General features: G+C 39.3%; 2 protein-coding genes across 2 annotated transcripts; one reads left to right on the top strand and one right to left on the bottom strand.

Moving 5' to 3' along the window:
• Nucleotides 1-374: 374 nt before the first annotated feature.
• LOC141651745 (uncharacterized) lies at nucleotides 375-797 on the bottom strand. The gene has a single exon (XM_074459444.1). The coding sequence runs from the start codon at nucleotides 795-797 to the stop codon at nucleotides 375-377; it is 423 nt and encodes a 140-aa protein (XP_074315545.1).
• Nucleotides 798-9166: 8369 nt separating this feature from the next.
• LOC141651744 (uncharacterized) lies at nucleotides 9167-10342 on the top strand. Its single transcript, XM_074459443.1, has one exon. It carries the CDS (start codon nucleotides 9167-9169, stop codon nucleotides 10340-10342), a length of 1176 nt encoding a protein of 391 aa, XP_074315544.1.
• The last annotated feature ends 4745 nt before the right edge of the window (nucleotides 10343-15087 follow it).

The following is a 15087-nucleotide window of genomic DNA, read 5'->3' as shown; positions in this document are numbered from 1 at the left end:
CCTCATTAGTCACAGGACTCATCAGCTGCTGAATGTGGTTTGCTTCACATTTGTTCCCATAACTCATAACTGTCTTACTAACTGCCACAATAGGATTGCTCCTCCCAAGTAACTCAGTGTAAAATTGAATGAAGCTATTCTGAATCCCACTAGGAGTTACATGAATATCTCCATGTTGATCTGCAATTTGAAGCACCTGATTCTGTCTTCTTCTAGTTCTTAAAACCCCATGAAAGTAAGCGGTGTTGGAGTCCCCTTCATTTGCTCCATTTTATTTTAGACTTCGTGACAGGAAGTCTGCTGAGCCCTCGGCTAGATTCCTATACTCCTCCCTTAACGACATTCCTGGGTGATAAGAGCGGGATCATTAGGTCTCACTCCCAATTCTGTTGCACCCGAGATAGCCTGGTAAGAGCTATATCTGCATTCTTCTCAATATCAGAAAATTGAGACTTGTTTAGTCCTCTTAGGAAAGGTTTTAGATTTTTTAACTTCTTCACTAACTCAAACATTTTGGTGCCTGTATTATGACATTGCCATCCTTCTTGCACCACCTCTTGAAAGTTAGAAGCCCTACTCCACATATTGAAATACTTAAAAGGCCTAACCTTAGCATTCTGCTGACTACCATTGCTTACCAAACAAGGAGTGTGATCAAAAAGACCCTCAGGGAGAAATTGAGCAATCAAATCAGGGAAAGAATTTTGCCACTCCTGGTTTATAAGCCATCTATCCAGCTTACTGTACACCCTATCTGCAGGGCATTGTTTATTATTCCAGGTGTACGTTGCTCCCATTGCGGGGCTATCTAGCAATTCACACTTTGGTGAATACAATTCAGAAAGGCTCAAGATCGGACACGGAAAAAGAACCACCAATCCTCTCATCAGCATTAAGCACACAATTAAAATCCCCTGCTACTGCCCAAGGCCCTTGAGTTGAACCAGCAATACGTCCGCATAACCAACTTACTCGATCGAGTAAGTGACTTACTCGATCGAGTGCCCCTTACTCGATATAGTGTCACACATACTCGATCGAGTACCCATCAGGCAGACTACTGTTTCGTAAACCAAACATACTTACTCGACAGAGTAAGCCCCACTTGATAGAGTACCCATAGACATAGAAAACCGTAGTATTTACAGTCTTCCCTCCTTAAAAAGAACTTCGTCCCCGAAGTTCAACCCAAACACAAAAACAAAACATACTAACTCAACCACACACAACAACGCAACTAAAAACTCAAAACAAAACTCCCAACCAAAACTCAAACCGACTCAAAGCAACTACTGACTGTACCAAGACTAACATAAACCATACCAAAACCTTTTGCAATCACCTCCTACCCCCTAAAAGAAACATGGTTACGTCCCCGTAACCACACATACCTGAACAAAAAGAGACGGATACTGCTCCCTCATGGCCTCTTCCGCCTCCCAAGTAGCTTCCTCAACCTCATGATTAGACCATAGAACCTTAAGCAACACTATTTCCCCATTCCTAGTTTTTCGAACCTTGCGATCAAGATTCTGTTTTGGTATCTCAAAATAATATAAGGACTCATCCCACTCTATGTTCTCCACCTCTGGCACATGTGAAGGGTCGCTCACATACTTCCGTAACTAAGACACATGAAACACATTATGCACCCTATCCAAAGCCGCTGGTAACGCAAACCGGTAAGCAACCTCTCCCACACGATCCAAAATCTCATACGGTTCGATAAACTTCTGGCTCAGCTTCCCTTTCTTACCAAAACTCATAACCCCACACATAGGAGAAACTTTCAAAAGAACCTTGTCCCCAACCTGAAACTCTATGTCACGACGATGTAAGTCTGCATAACTCTTTTATCGATCCTGGGCCGCTTTCATCTTCTGCCTAATCAGCTGAACCAATTCTTTCATATCCTGTACAATCTGTGGTCCTATAACCACTGCCTCAGCTCTATCATCCCAGCAAATCGGACTCCTACACCTCCTCCCATACAAAGCCTCAAACGGTGCCATCCCAATACTCGTGTGATAGCTGTTGTTATAGGAAAACTCAATCAGATCAAATCTATCTTCCCAGCTACCACCAAGCTCCATCACATAAGCTCGTAACATATCCTCCAAGGTCTTGATAGTCCTCTCTCTCTGCCAATCTGTTGCAGGATGAAAAGCAGTACTCATCTTTAAGATAGTTCCCATCAGATCCTGCAACTCTCGCCAAAACCGTGATATGAATCTCGCATCTCGATCTGACACTATATCCTTAGGCACCCCATGTAACCGAACCACATGCTTTATATAAACCAAATATAACTATATCCTGGTCCAAGTATCTTTCATCGGAACAAAGAGGGATGTGCAAATTAATGGCTTGAGTTATGGAGGGACTCGTGTGGTTGAGACACGACGTCTAGTAGGGGATCTGGTTGGCTTCCGGACCCGATACGTTTGGGCGTGTCCCGGTACCTATTTGTGATTGTTGATATGTCTGGGCGTGTCCCGGTACCACTTTGGTTATCGGTATGTCTGGGCGTGTCCCGGTACTGGATTGGTGGTCGTTTGATAGCGTCTCATTCATGTTATAGCTATGTTGCAGGCTCACACACTTTGAGTTGAGTCACACTATATTCATTTATTGAAACTGACCTTTCTGTGTCTGTCACAAACCAAGTTTTATTATGGGATTTCGCGAGCTAGCCAACCAAGTTTTATTATGTTATCATCTATGTTATTATTCCCATATGAAAGTTTTGTTTTGGATGTTGGGTTTGTGCACTTCGGGACGAAGTTCATTTTAAGGGGGAAGACTGTAATACCCTCGTATTTATGAGTAATACGGTCATGTTTAAGTATAGGTGTCTTAGTATATGAGCTTATTTTATGTTTTGTAACCTCGTGTATTGGCAATGTCTATCGACAAGAGGTCTGGTTGATCGACAGGGGCTGAGGCGTGTTTAGTAGTGGTCTGTGTTGAATGAATGAAGTCTATCGACAAGGTGTGTCGATCGACATGTAAGATAGGTCGATCGACATGCTATATATAGGAATACTTATGGGCTTGGGTTGTTTTATTTTAATTTCCTCCTAATCCAATTCTATTTAATCCTAATAATGTATAAACCCCACTCCATCACTCATAAACCCTTTTAGCAGTTTTAAATCAAAAACACAAACATCGACATCCTGTATCTATTGGAGCTAAGTGAAGAAGGAGAAGAGGGGACGCGGGATTCGAGTCCTAGTTCGTATAATTCACATCCCTAGACTTGTAAGTTCTAGTATTGCTTAATTATTATGTAGTATTTTTGTGCCCTAGTCGAGATGAGGGGATCATTTAAGTATCGCTTCTTTTGAACGATGAATTGAGTCTTGTCCATAGTTTTACTCGGACCAGTAGAGAACGAGGGAATTGGGGTTTGTTCGTTAATTCTGTACCGGTGTGATGTGTTATTGATTTATTGCTATAATCATTATAGGGAGCGGATTCGTAGAGGAGCGGTTTTAACGCATCTTTTGCTATTGCTTTAGCGGAATTGTTACAGGTAGGGATTTCCCTACTCACCTTGGTAATTGTATTTAGTCATATAGTGAAATGGAATTGTCATATGATTGTTATTTTGAAAGAGTTGCTGCCGTGATGATGAGTGTCTAATGACACATGTACATGTGGTCGATCGACACTCAGCATAGGTCGATAGACAATGGATACTGCAGTCGAACGACAGAGGGTAACTGTCGATCGACAGGTCCGATGTTGTGAATTAAATTGAAAGCGTTGATGTTTATCTATTGGAAGTAATTATTTTCTATTAATTGAAAGCCGCTTATATAATTGGGTGTGCTTATGGATATCATGTATTTGAATGAGGCACGGTGTTAAGGAAGTTTTGCCAGGATCAGATGAGAGGAGCACGGTGTTAAGGGAGTTGTGCCATACTTGCTGACAAGTGAGACAGTTGGTCCGTATAAGACGGGAGACTGGCATATATATTCCAATGTTTGTTATTTCTTTTGATATCGCAGATAATAATTAATGTTATTCTATTGTTGGTCAGTTAATTTCCGTCATTTTATCCCTACTCAGCCAGTGGTTGACGTTTTTATGTCTTATGTCAATTGTCACCAATTTCCGGGTGTCCTGTGTTGATCCATTCAATAATTTTCGATTGAATGGGGAGCAGTCAATAAAACAGGTACAAGTTAGTAGCGGTCTTGGATGCTGTGATTTGGGGAAATGGACGGACCTGACTTTATGGAGCTGAGACTAGTTCTCACGAGTCTTTTAAACATTAGTTTTGCTTTCGGTTTAATAAGATGTAAACTCAGTTACATATCTTTATTTTGAGTTAGAGTTGTAAGCCGTGTTGGCAAGTATTTAAGTTAACAGAAGTTATTTATTAAAGTACTTGTGGTTTGTTTTTACTTTGTATAATACTACCTCGGTCATTCAAGGATAGTAACGCTCTCATTTAGTCGGGAATGCCTTGGTCAGGCTCCTTCCTAAACGGGGGTGTTACAAAGTGGTATCTGTAACACCCCCATACACTAAGTGCCTTACCAGGACCACCCAATGTATGTGAATGCTACCATCTCGGTTACCCGGGGCAATGTATATCAAATAGACAATAAAGAAACATACTTTATTAAGTAAATTTAAAGCGATACATGTCCAAAACCAAAACTGTTAAAGAAAATACAACTGTTTTCCCAAAACTGTCAAACCAACTAAATAAATAAATGTTCAATGACATGGCAGAAGACTTCTAGACATCACGTGACGACTCAACCCAGCTATCCATGCGCGTCCATCTCATACCTGTTCAATAACTGCTCACCACCCCCGAATGGATCACCACAGTTTTCAAAACATTTAAACGGGGTCAGTTACTGATTACATAAAAGCAATACAACAGAAATAGTACACAATCATCCAATTCTCCAACATAACTCTACACACCTGACTACACACTAAAGTGTGTAGTCCTGCCAGAATACCCGTCGCAACAAGTATTCCACACCGCCAGTGGGGGACCGCAGCCGTTCCCACCTAAGCCCCGCTCATCTCATTCGAGCGATAACCCATGTTCCTTAATGTGCACATCCCCCCTGTGGCGGGTTCCACAGAGGTCGAATCAAGGGCGTGAAGCCACTCCCGCAAGTGACTCCAATTAGCTGAGGACGCACCTCGAGAACCACAGACAAACAATCACAGCCAACTATAAAATCACAATCACCAATTCCAATACGATATAGATAAATGTTATTAATCAAGAACCACCAACAATCAATCAACCAACATATATGTAACCAATAACTGAGTAGGAAACCCTACCTGGAATAAGCAACCAAAAGACCGTCACAAGCAGCTAATAAAAAATGCTCCTCTACAAAATCTCCTCCTATAACCACATATATTCATACAATCATCTTCTAAACAACATTATTCTCCCAAACCCCTAATCTACCCAATTAGGGCTTTAAACAAACTCAACGAAAACATTACAAAAATTATGCAAGAATCTTACCCTTGACACGACGATCTCAACGGCGTAAAGAACACGACGATCCGACAACCCTAGCCTTTGGGATTTGTTAACAACGCGAAGAATGAAGCTACGTACTCTTTTCTCTCTTTGAAAGGTTTTTAGAAAAGTGAAAAGTGATTAAGAAATATGACGAAACCCTTAAATATTAATCACACATTATTAACAAAACCCGGCTAAAACAGCCCGTAATACCAACTTACTCGATCGAGTAAGTTACTTACTCGATCGAGTGCCCCTTACTCGATCGAGTGTCACACGTACTCGATCGAGTACCCATAAGGTAGCCTACTATTTCGTATAAAAACTCACTTACTCGACAAAGTAAGCCCCACTCGATAGAGTACCCATAGACATAGAAAACCGTAGTATTACAGTATCAGAGCAATTACGATCCTAGGGCATAACCAATGAACAAGAAAGAACCTAGGATGTGTCAATTAAAAATGAACCTGGGTCGGAACTGGTAGGAGCCCTAGATAGCTTGGTTAGGGAGACGTCCTTAACTTGAGCTAAGACCCTATTAGCTTTGAACCGGACACTACGGTGAGATGAGAGCATGGGTAGTTAGCGTGGATGATGTGTGTGTTTAATTGCTATAATGTGTTATCTATGGGTTGAAACAAGTAAAGAAGTTGGTATTTATAAGTATAAGTTAAGATTATGAAGGAGGATAGTATGGTTATGAAACTGAGAAGAACGAATAATGAGAATTAATGAACGAAATTATATAATGTGGAAATTGTGAAGATGATGAATTATTTTGTGAAATGGGTGCGTAAGTAAAAGCGTGAATTTTATTTTCGGGTTTGCGTATGTGAATTGATGCCGGACGAATAATAGATAAGTCTAACGTAATACTAATGTCAATCGAAATAGGAGTGGATATTGCTACGAGTCGATCGATTAAGCTTATATGTCGATCGACCAGACTCTGAAAGTTTTGATTTAGCTCCTGTGTCGATTGGTCTAGTCGAACGACATCAACTGGTGGTCGATCGACCTATAGAGCATGTCGATCGACCATCAGTACGTTAGGGAGGATTTTCGTATATTTTAACGCAATTAGGTAATTCTGTCTTATGATATGATGAATGCTTGACTGTTTTACCCATTTATATATAATTTATACACCAAGATGAGAGTAATATGGCAGCTTTATTTCCCTACTATAGGAGATAGTCTAATAAGCGAAAGCTTATGTTTGTTAATGTTATAGAAACAAAAGTATGCCTCCAAAGAAATCGCAACCTACAACCATGTCACAAGAGGAGGTCGACAGATTTATTCAAATGAATGAAATGCTGCAAGAGGCGTTGAGAAACACGAAGAAAGCAACAGCTGTGGATGCAGCAAAGATGAGCTCGATTGTAGATCGTCATATGCCTACTAAATATGACGGGTTAGGTGAACCTTCGCAATTAGGGGACTGGTGTAGGGAATTCGACGATTTATTCGAGTTGTTGAATTGCCCAGCTGAACTTCAAGTGGATCAGGTGGCTCATTATTTGAAAGGGAAGGCAAGGCTTTGGTGGAGCAGAAATAAGGAAGGGATGAGAGATGATTACAAGGAAATGGGGGAAGCTTATATTCCTTGGGAAAACATCAAGTTGCTTCTAAGGAACACCTTTGTACCTGAACATATTTGCAGCAGGATGAGGTCGAAATTTCATACTTTTAAGATGACTGAAAAGATGACAGTGGAGAAATACCACAACCGCTTTCGGGAGTTGACATAGTATGTAAGCGATCTGAATATGGGGATGGAGATGTTAGCTATTAAATTTGAGAAGGGGCTATCCATAGAGATTAAGAAGAGGCTCGTAGCTGGGGAGCCAACTACTGTTGAAGAGGTATACCAGAGAGCTGGTAACGCAGAAAGGATAGCCGATAAGCTTAAGGAAGATAAAAAGGAAAGGGGGGAAAAGAGAAGGGTGAAAACTACCAGTGAGGGTGGCGCGACAAGTAAGAAGCCACAGTACAATCAGTTCAAATCATATTCAGCTGGAGGAGGGAGCCAGTCAAAGGGGTACAACAACAAGCATGCGATCGGGAATCAAAGCCAAGGATCTATTCGTACTTGGCATTGCTACAACTATCAGAAGATGGGTCATCAGTCTTTCGAGTGCACCACATAATGGGATTGGAGGAGGAGCTCTGGGTGGTTATCGCATGACAGCGCCGAGTTATGCAAGTAACAGGCCCTCGGGCCAGTACAATAATCAGCGGAGTTACAATAATTACAACAACAATCAAAACCGCTATAATGGAGGATCATATCATAAATCAGGAAATGGAGGAAACCAAGCTAGTAGTGCTAAGCCAACTGCTTCGGCTAGTACGGTTTAGAATGATGGTAAATCAACTGGCAAACTGTTTATGATGGGAAAAGAAGCCGCGGAGAATGATGCTCATGTGTTTACTGGTACATTTCTAGTTAAATCCATACCTTATTTTGTTTTGTTCGACTCGGGGGCAACCCATTCTTTTATATCTAGTGAACATGCTAGGACCCTTGAGTTAATTAATTAGGAAGAGACAATAGATAATGTTTTAATACCTTCGGGAAAGTCAGTCAAGTGTCGAAAAGTGTATAAAGATGTGTCAGTCCTGATTGGGGAAGTTATGTTTTTGGCTAACCTTATAGACTTTCCTTTGGGGGGGGGGGGGGGTGTTTAAGATTATACTTGGGATGGATTGGCTGAGTGCATATAAAGCCCATATTGACTGTCACCAGAAGAAAGTGTCTATTAAGGGACCTAAAGGAGTTAGAGTGTCATATAAGGGATTTGTAGTGAAACCAAGAGTAAAGCTTATATCGACAACTACCTTAAAGTCTTACTGAAGAAAGGGATGTCCAATGATCTTATGCCACGTACGGGACAGGAGTGTTGAGACACCGGGCGCGATCGACATAGTTGTGGTGAATAAGTTCAATGATGTATTTCCTGAGGAGATTTATGGGTTACCACCGAAGAGGGACCTAGATTTCAAGGTGGAGTTATGGCCTGGTACGGGACCTATCTCTAAGGCTCCCTACCGCATGGGACCTAAAGAATTGGAAGAGTTGAAGAAACAGCTAGAAGAGTTGCTTGACAAGGGGTATATCAGACCAAGTGTTATCACCTTGGGGTGCACCAGTTCTATTCATAAAGAAGAAAGATGGGAGTTTGAGACTTTGCATTGATTACAGAGAGTTGAACAATGTCACGGTTAAGAATAGATATCCTCTACCACGTATTCATGATCTCTTTGATCAATTGAGTGGAGCTGGGGTATTCTCCAAAATCGATTTGAGGTCGGGATACCATCAACTGAGGATAAAGGATGAAAATGATTCGTTCAAACTTTGTCGTCTAAGCTCACCAATTAAAAACTATTTATAATCTCAGGAAAATTGTTTTCATGCATGTAACTTTGTCGTCTAAGCTCACCAATCAAAACACAATCATTTTCATGCATGTAACAATTTTCACGCACCTAGAACAAGTTTTGATGAATCATTTACCCGTAGTTTAGTTTATTCCAACACATTTTTAGTATAGCTAAACAAAATTTTTTGATTTTATTAACAAAATATAAACTTAATGTACATAAATACAATTAGGTATACTAAAATGGCTATAGATGCATCCGGAGGTTAGAGCTGCTATTTTGACTTCCACAGGTTTTTCTGAAGGAAGCTTTCCCTTTCGTTATCTGGGGTTGCCCCTTGGTACTTCTAGGTATTCAGTGAGTATGTTTGATTCTTTGATTCTTAAGATCCAGACCAAGTTGCAGCATTGGTCAGCTAAGTCTCTTACTTATGCTGGTAAGGCTCAACTTTTGGATGCAGTCATCTTTGGCATTGAGAATTATTGGTGTTCTAGTGTTCTTTTGCCTAAACATGTGTTACATCAGGTCAATCACTTAAGTAGGAATTTTTTCTGGGGCATTAAGGAAGGGGACAGAAAAATGCAGTTTAAAAGTTGGAATACTATTTGTGCTCCTTGGCATAAAGGTGGTTTTAACATAAAGAATGTGCAAGTTTGGAATATAGCTTTATTGATCAACTGGATTTGGAAGTTCTCTAATGGTTCCAATAGTCTGTGGGTTAACTGGCATAAGAAATATGTTCTGAAAACTGATACCATTTGGTCCCTTACTTCTAAAGATCAGTTTTATTCTAGCTTCAAAGGAATTTTGGCTGCCAGGAGTATCTTTCTCATCAAAACTGGATCTCCCCAAGCTGCAGAGGCCATGTTAAACTCTTGGGTTGCAGGTGGTAAGCTCACTATCAGCAAAGTTTATGAGTTTTTGCTTGATGCTCCTCAGCAAGAGGACTGGTTTTCTGTGTTCTTTCATCAAAGCATTGTCCCTAGTCATAGGGTGACTGCTCTCCTTGCTGCTCAAAGAAAGTTGGCAACAGTTGATAATCTTCAGCAAAGAGGTTTCCAACTTGCTAGGAGGTGTAGTCTTTGTAAGCAAGATTTGGACACTCACCAGCACTTGTTTTTCAGATGCCCTTTTTCTAAAGCAGTCTGGTCAGATTTGGTTCAGTGGCAGCATTTAACTCTTAGTCATTTAGATTTACTTGATCTCATGCATTGGAGTTATGGTTCCCAACATGGATGGGTAGCAGCTTGGTTTAGAACTACTTTAGCTGCTGCTACTTATGGCATTTGGATGGAGAGAAATAGGCGCATCTTCATGAATCAAGAAGGCACAGTTCAAGCAGTGGTGAACAGAGTTAAGTATACTGTTGCAGTCCGTTTGTATATGAGTCCCAGATTTTCCAATTTTGTTTCGCAACTTAGTGCTTAGTCTGATTCTTGTAGGTGCTCACTTGTTAGAGCATGGCTTTGCTTAAGTTTTGGCTTAGGCAATTTTCTAGTGTGATATCCTTGCAAAAAATTACTTGTAATTTGTTTCTTCATTGAAATGAAATGATAATCTTTTGCAAAAAAAAAAAAAAATGGCTATAGATGCACGAAAACGAATACTAGGTGCATGAAAATTGTGACATGCATGAAAATGATTACTAGGTGCATGAAAATAGCAGGCTCTAGGTGCACGAAAACGAGTTCTAGGTGCGTGAAAATTGTTAATTACATGAAAAATGAGTAGTAGGTGCATGAAAATTAATAAAATGTTATCTAGGCATAAAATTTTATGCCGAATCCAAATATGTCGTTATTTTTTAGAAAAAATATCCGTATGGTGGAGTTCTCACGGTTCTCACCGGATCCCAAATCTCTCTCTCTCTCTCTCTCTCTCTCTCTTTTATATATATATATATATATATATATATATATATATATATATATATATATATAGAATTAGGATCACATGAGTCCACCCTATCTTTTTGAGTCCCATAAGTCCACTTATGTATCACACGCTCTTCACAAAAATATCACGATTTTTTTTACGAATAAAAAAAAATTATGGATTTTTTTTTTTTGAGTCTGACATATGATATTGTTTAGTATAACATGTGATATTGTATATGAGTCTGTTAGTCCAGTAAAAGAGTATCACAAGTTTTACAAAACAATATCACACCTTGCAATAAACAATATCACTGGTTGTACTAAACAATATAACGGGTGATACTATACAATATCACACCACTGAACCTAACTCTGCCTTTCACTCCGCCTTTCACCATCTTCATTGTCAGCCATCTTGTCCACCAATCAAAATATCATGAGTATCAGTTACAAAACAAAAGAAATACATGCTGATCTTAATACATGTTTATGTTTATATGATTAAACGAAATTCAAACAACTACTATGTCAATGCACAAATCCTGAAATACATGCAGATCTTAATTTTATGAATAGAGTTATCTAGCTAAGCTTACATAACGAACATAACAATAGTAATACAGCAGAAACTTTGTTACAACAAAACTAAAACATCTAATCTAAAATCACGAAAATTAAAAGAAGCGTTCATCATTCCCTAATTATCAAATTAAGCACTTCTGTAACAAATCAAAGATTCAAAGCGCTGCAATTTCAACTGTTGTTTAAACCTGTTAATAAAATCATCCGCTTTTGCATCAACTTCTTCTTCATTCTGCCTAAACGACGCCGTCTCAACTCTCTCCACCATTTTTTTCTTCTTCCCCTTCCCTTTCTTCACCTTCTCCGCCACCTTCTTACACTCATCATCACCGCCTTTATCATTACATTGTGTGTCGACTTCACAAACCTCTCCTTGTATAAACCCCCATCCTCCAACCATAAATGACGCAACACGTGACAGAAAGGGCGGGGAACTAATCTTGTTTGGTCGAAGATAGGCATGTGTCTGGTAGTTTTCATTATTCGTGAACATTATAGTAGTTTTCATTATAATAGTAGTTTTCATTATTCGTGATATTCTTGTGTACAGTATGTGATACATAAGTGGACTCATAGGACTCAAAAATATAGGTGGACTCACCGGATCTTGCCTATATATATATATATATATATATATATATATATATATATATATATATATATATATATATATATATATATATATATATATATATAGATAGATAGATAGATTTAGGATCCGGTGAGAACGATCACTCAGTGAAAACGGTAAGAACGCATAGGTAACCCTTAGATTAAACACATCACCAATAAAATTTAAAACCCCACGCTCTTCTCTTACTCACACAGTGTCACCGGAGCCAAAGTTTCGGCAAGCCACCACCGTCCGTACATTCGTACACCACCACTAGAGACACGCTAAACCACCACCGGTCGCACAACTTCAAAAATGTATTTAATTCTTTCTCTTACCCTTTCCTTTAACACCGGTTTGCTGTCCTCAATCACCACTGGCGAGCAATCCGAGCATCGCCGAAAGTATAGCCTGAATCATCGGCGTGATGCTTCCAATGGCGACGGACCTGATTTTATTTGAATTCATTTTCAGTCTCACCGCCCTCTCCTTTGCCGGAAACCAGTCAATCTCACGACCTCATCACCTCCCCTTCTTTAATTTCCCATCTATTTTAATGTATCTACACAAAATTGTTTTGTGTCTAACCACTATTTTAATGTATCTAACATAGATACACAAAATTATTTATTAGGTACATCAACAGTGCCCTGAGATACATCAATATATATGATGTGACTCATTTTAGAGCATATTTAGTCCCCAAATTAGCCTCGTTCCTATGCTTTTTAGTGCATAATTGGGTCATTTACTCTCTTTAGTCTTTCGTTTTGCATTTTCCTTGAGGTTTTGATCCCTTGGTAGGAAAGGAGTAAGAACCTTGCATTTTCATGGCAAAATGGAGCTAAATTGATCGAATCTAATGACCAAGCATCAAAGTGAAGACAAGACTAGAAGGCCTATGTAAATAATGAAGTAAATGGGCAATGATGAGAAGATCCTTGCATCTCCAACAAGATCCTTGAGGATTGTTGGAGAAAGAAAAGAAGAGAAGCTGACTGGCTAACAATCCGGGCGTCGCAGTGCACGGGACGAGCGTCCTGGCCTGCTACAATCCGAGCGTCCCGTGACCAATCCGCTCGTCCTGGACCCTCTTAATACGATCGTCACTCTCAGCAAGCCGCTCAGATTCCTCTCCAGTACAGGCCGTCCCTCCCTCAAGCCGCTCGGGATGAGCATATTCTATGAAGACTAGCGAAGCGGAGATGAGCATCTCCTTCGAGAGGAGCACTTCCTCAACTTTTCTTAAGGGTCTTAATCGTCATTTAAGCCCTTAGTAACCCTAATTTATGTACCTAATCCTTAGTATAAATACCCCATTGTACTAATTAGATTATCATATCCTTCTTATGCTCTTTTTAGATTATTCTAATCCAATTTTAATCTCATCTTATTCTTGTAATCAACTCTTAATTAAGCTTTAATACAAATCTTATTTCCTTAATTTCTCTATTGTTCATCATTTATTTTGGGTAATTGAAGATTATTTGGGTATTATTGGGAGATTGACAACCTTCCATCAATCATCAAGTACTTCTATTATTCTTTGCTTATTATTTTGGAATCATCTTTAGGTATAATTCTCTCTTAATCCTTGTTTTAATTATTGTTAATCATTTCCATTCATTCATCATGTTTTGCCTTGTTAATATGATTGACAACCTTGTTAGCATGTTAAACTTGATAATGGGTGAGTAGTCTTATAACTAGGGTTAATGGGGAATTAAGGGAAACCAACATGGGGGATGATTCATGCTTAATCTAATATGTTCACATAATTTATTTGCTTGCTTGTTGTGATCTCAACTTATGCACATGTTATGTTTGATGAAATGCGAGCCTATGAATCCTTGCATTTTTTACCCATCACTTACCTATTCAATGAGAGTTGTAAGACATAAACCAACTCGAGTCTCATTAGACCATGCATATAGTTGAGTAGGGAGGATTAAGTCGACTTGTAGGTGTTGTACAATCTAATCGATTCGGCTCCGGGACCCAAACCTTCTAGGATTGTAAGATATAAACTAACTCGATCCTATCACAACAATAATTGCTTGCTTATAATTTGAGAATATGTTTGTATGATCAATTCCCATGTATCCCCTATGAACCCATGACATCCTAGTTCTTTTAATCAATTGTTTACATCTCATTTTAATCATCTTGCTTGTTTATTTACATTGTTATTTAGTTTAGTGATCTCTTATCTCAACCCAAATTGTGACACCCTTAGACACGACCATTTGCAATCAAAAATCCTACATCAATTCCCGTCCCTTGGGATCCGACCTTTACTTACCTCTTTACTAATAGTAGAGTAGTTTGTGAAGTTATAAATATTGTTTTGGTCTAGGTAACTTTTGACGACGAGTAACAAAACCGACGAACCAAAAATGGCGCCGTTGCTGGGGACGGTATTAACTTGATTTGATTTTCTTTTATTGTTCTTAGTTGTGTCTTTCTTTGCCTTGGGGAAGTAAAACTCCTCAAGGTTTGTTCTAATTGTTTTCAAGTTGTTTGATATTTTGCATGTCTAGAAGATCACAAGGTAACTTGTTACCCATTGATCACGAAATTGAAAGAACTTTGACCAACAATAGAAGACTTGCTAGAAATACTTTGAGAGGTATTGGTGAGGTTGTGGATATTCAACCAAATAACATTGAGTTCATCAACCCTTTTGCAAGAGAAGGAGAGGAGAACCCAATACAAAATCAACCACCCACAATGCCTAAATTTTCATCATATTCCGTACCAACCGAGGAGAACCTACCAAATGGTACTCCCACACCACAACATTTGACCGGTAATTTCATTGCAAAATCCGCATTTATCCAATTAGTCGAAAGAAGCCAATTTGGGGGGATGCCTAGTGAAGACCCTCATTCTCACATGGAGACTTTTTGTGACTATTGTGATGCGATTTCTCAAATTGGAGTGACTCAAGACCAAATTCGATGGGTCTTATTTCCTTTTTCTTTGATTGGTACCGCGAAACAATGGTTAAATAGCCTTGATAAGGCTACTCTTGGTATTGACTCTTGAAGAAATTGGCACTTGCTTTCTACAAAAATTTCTACCCTCCGGAAAAGACTAAC

Source organism: Silene latifolia, chromosome 4, assembly GCF_048544455.1.
Source record: "Silene latifolia isolate original U9 population chromosome 4, ASM4854445v1, whole genome shotgun sequence".
Lineage (NCBI taxonomy): Eukaryota > Viridiplantae > Streptophyta > Magnoliopsida > Caryophyllales > Caryophyllaceae > Silene > Silene latifolia.
This window is presented reverse-complemented; position numbering and strand designations above follow the sequence as displayed.

Bases quoted from the DNA above. Each gene is read 5' to 3' on its own strand.
- LOC141651744 (XM_074459443.1), top strand. From the start codon at position 9,167: ATGCATCCGGAGGTTAGAGCTGCTATTTTGACTTCCACAGGTTTTTCT.
- LOC141651745 (XM_074459444.1), bottom strand. From the start codon at position 797: ATGGGAGCAACGTACACCTGGAATAATAAACAATGCCCTGCAGATAGG.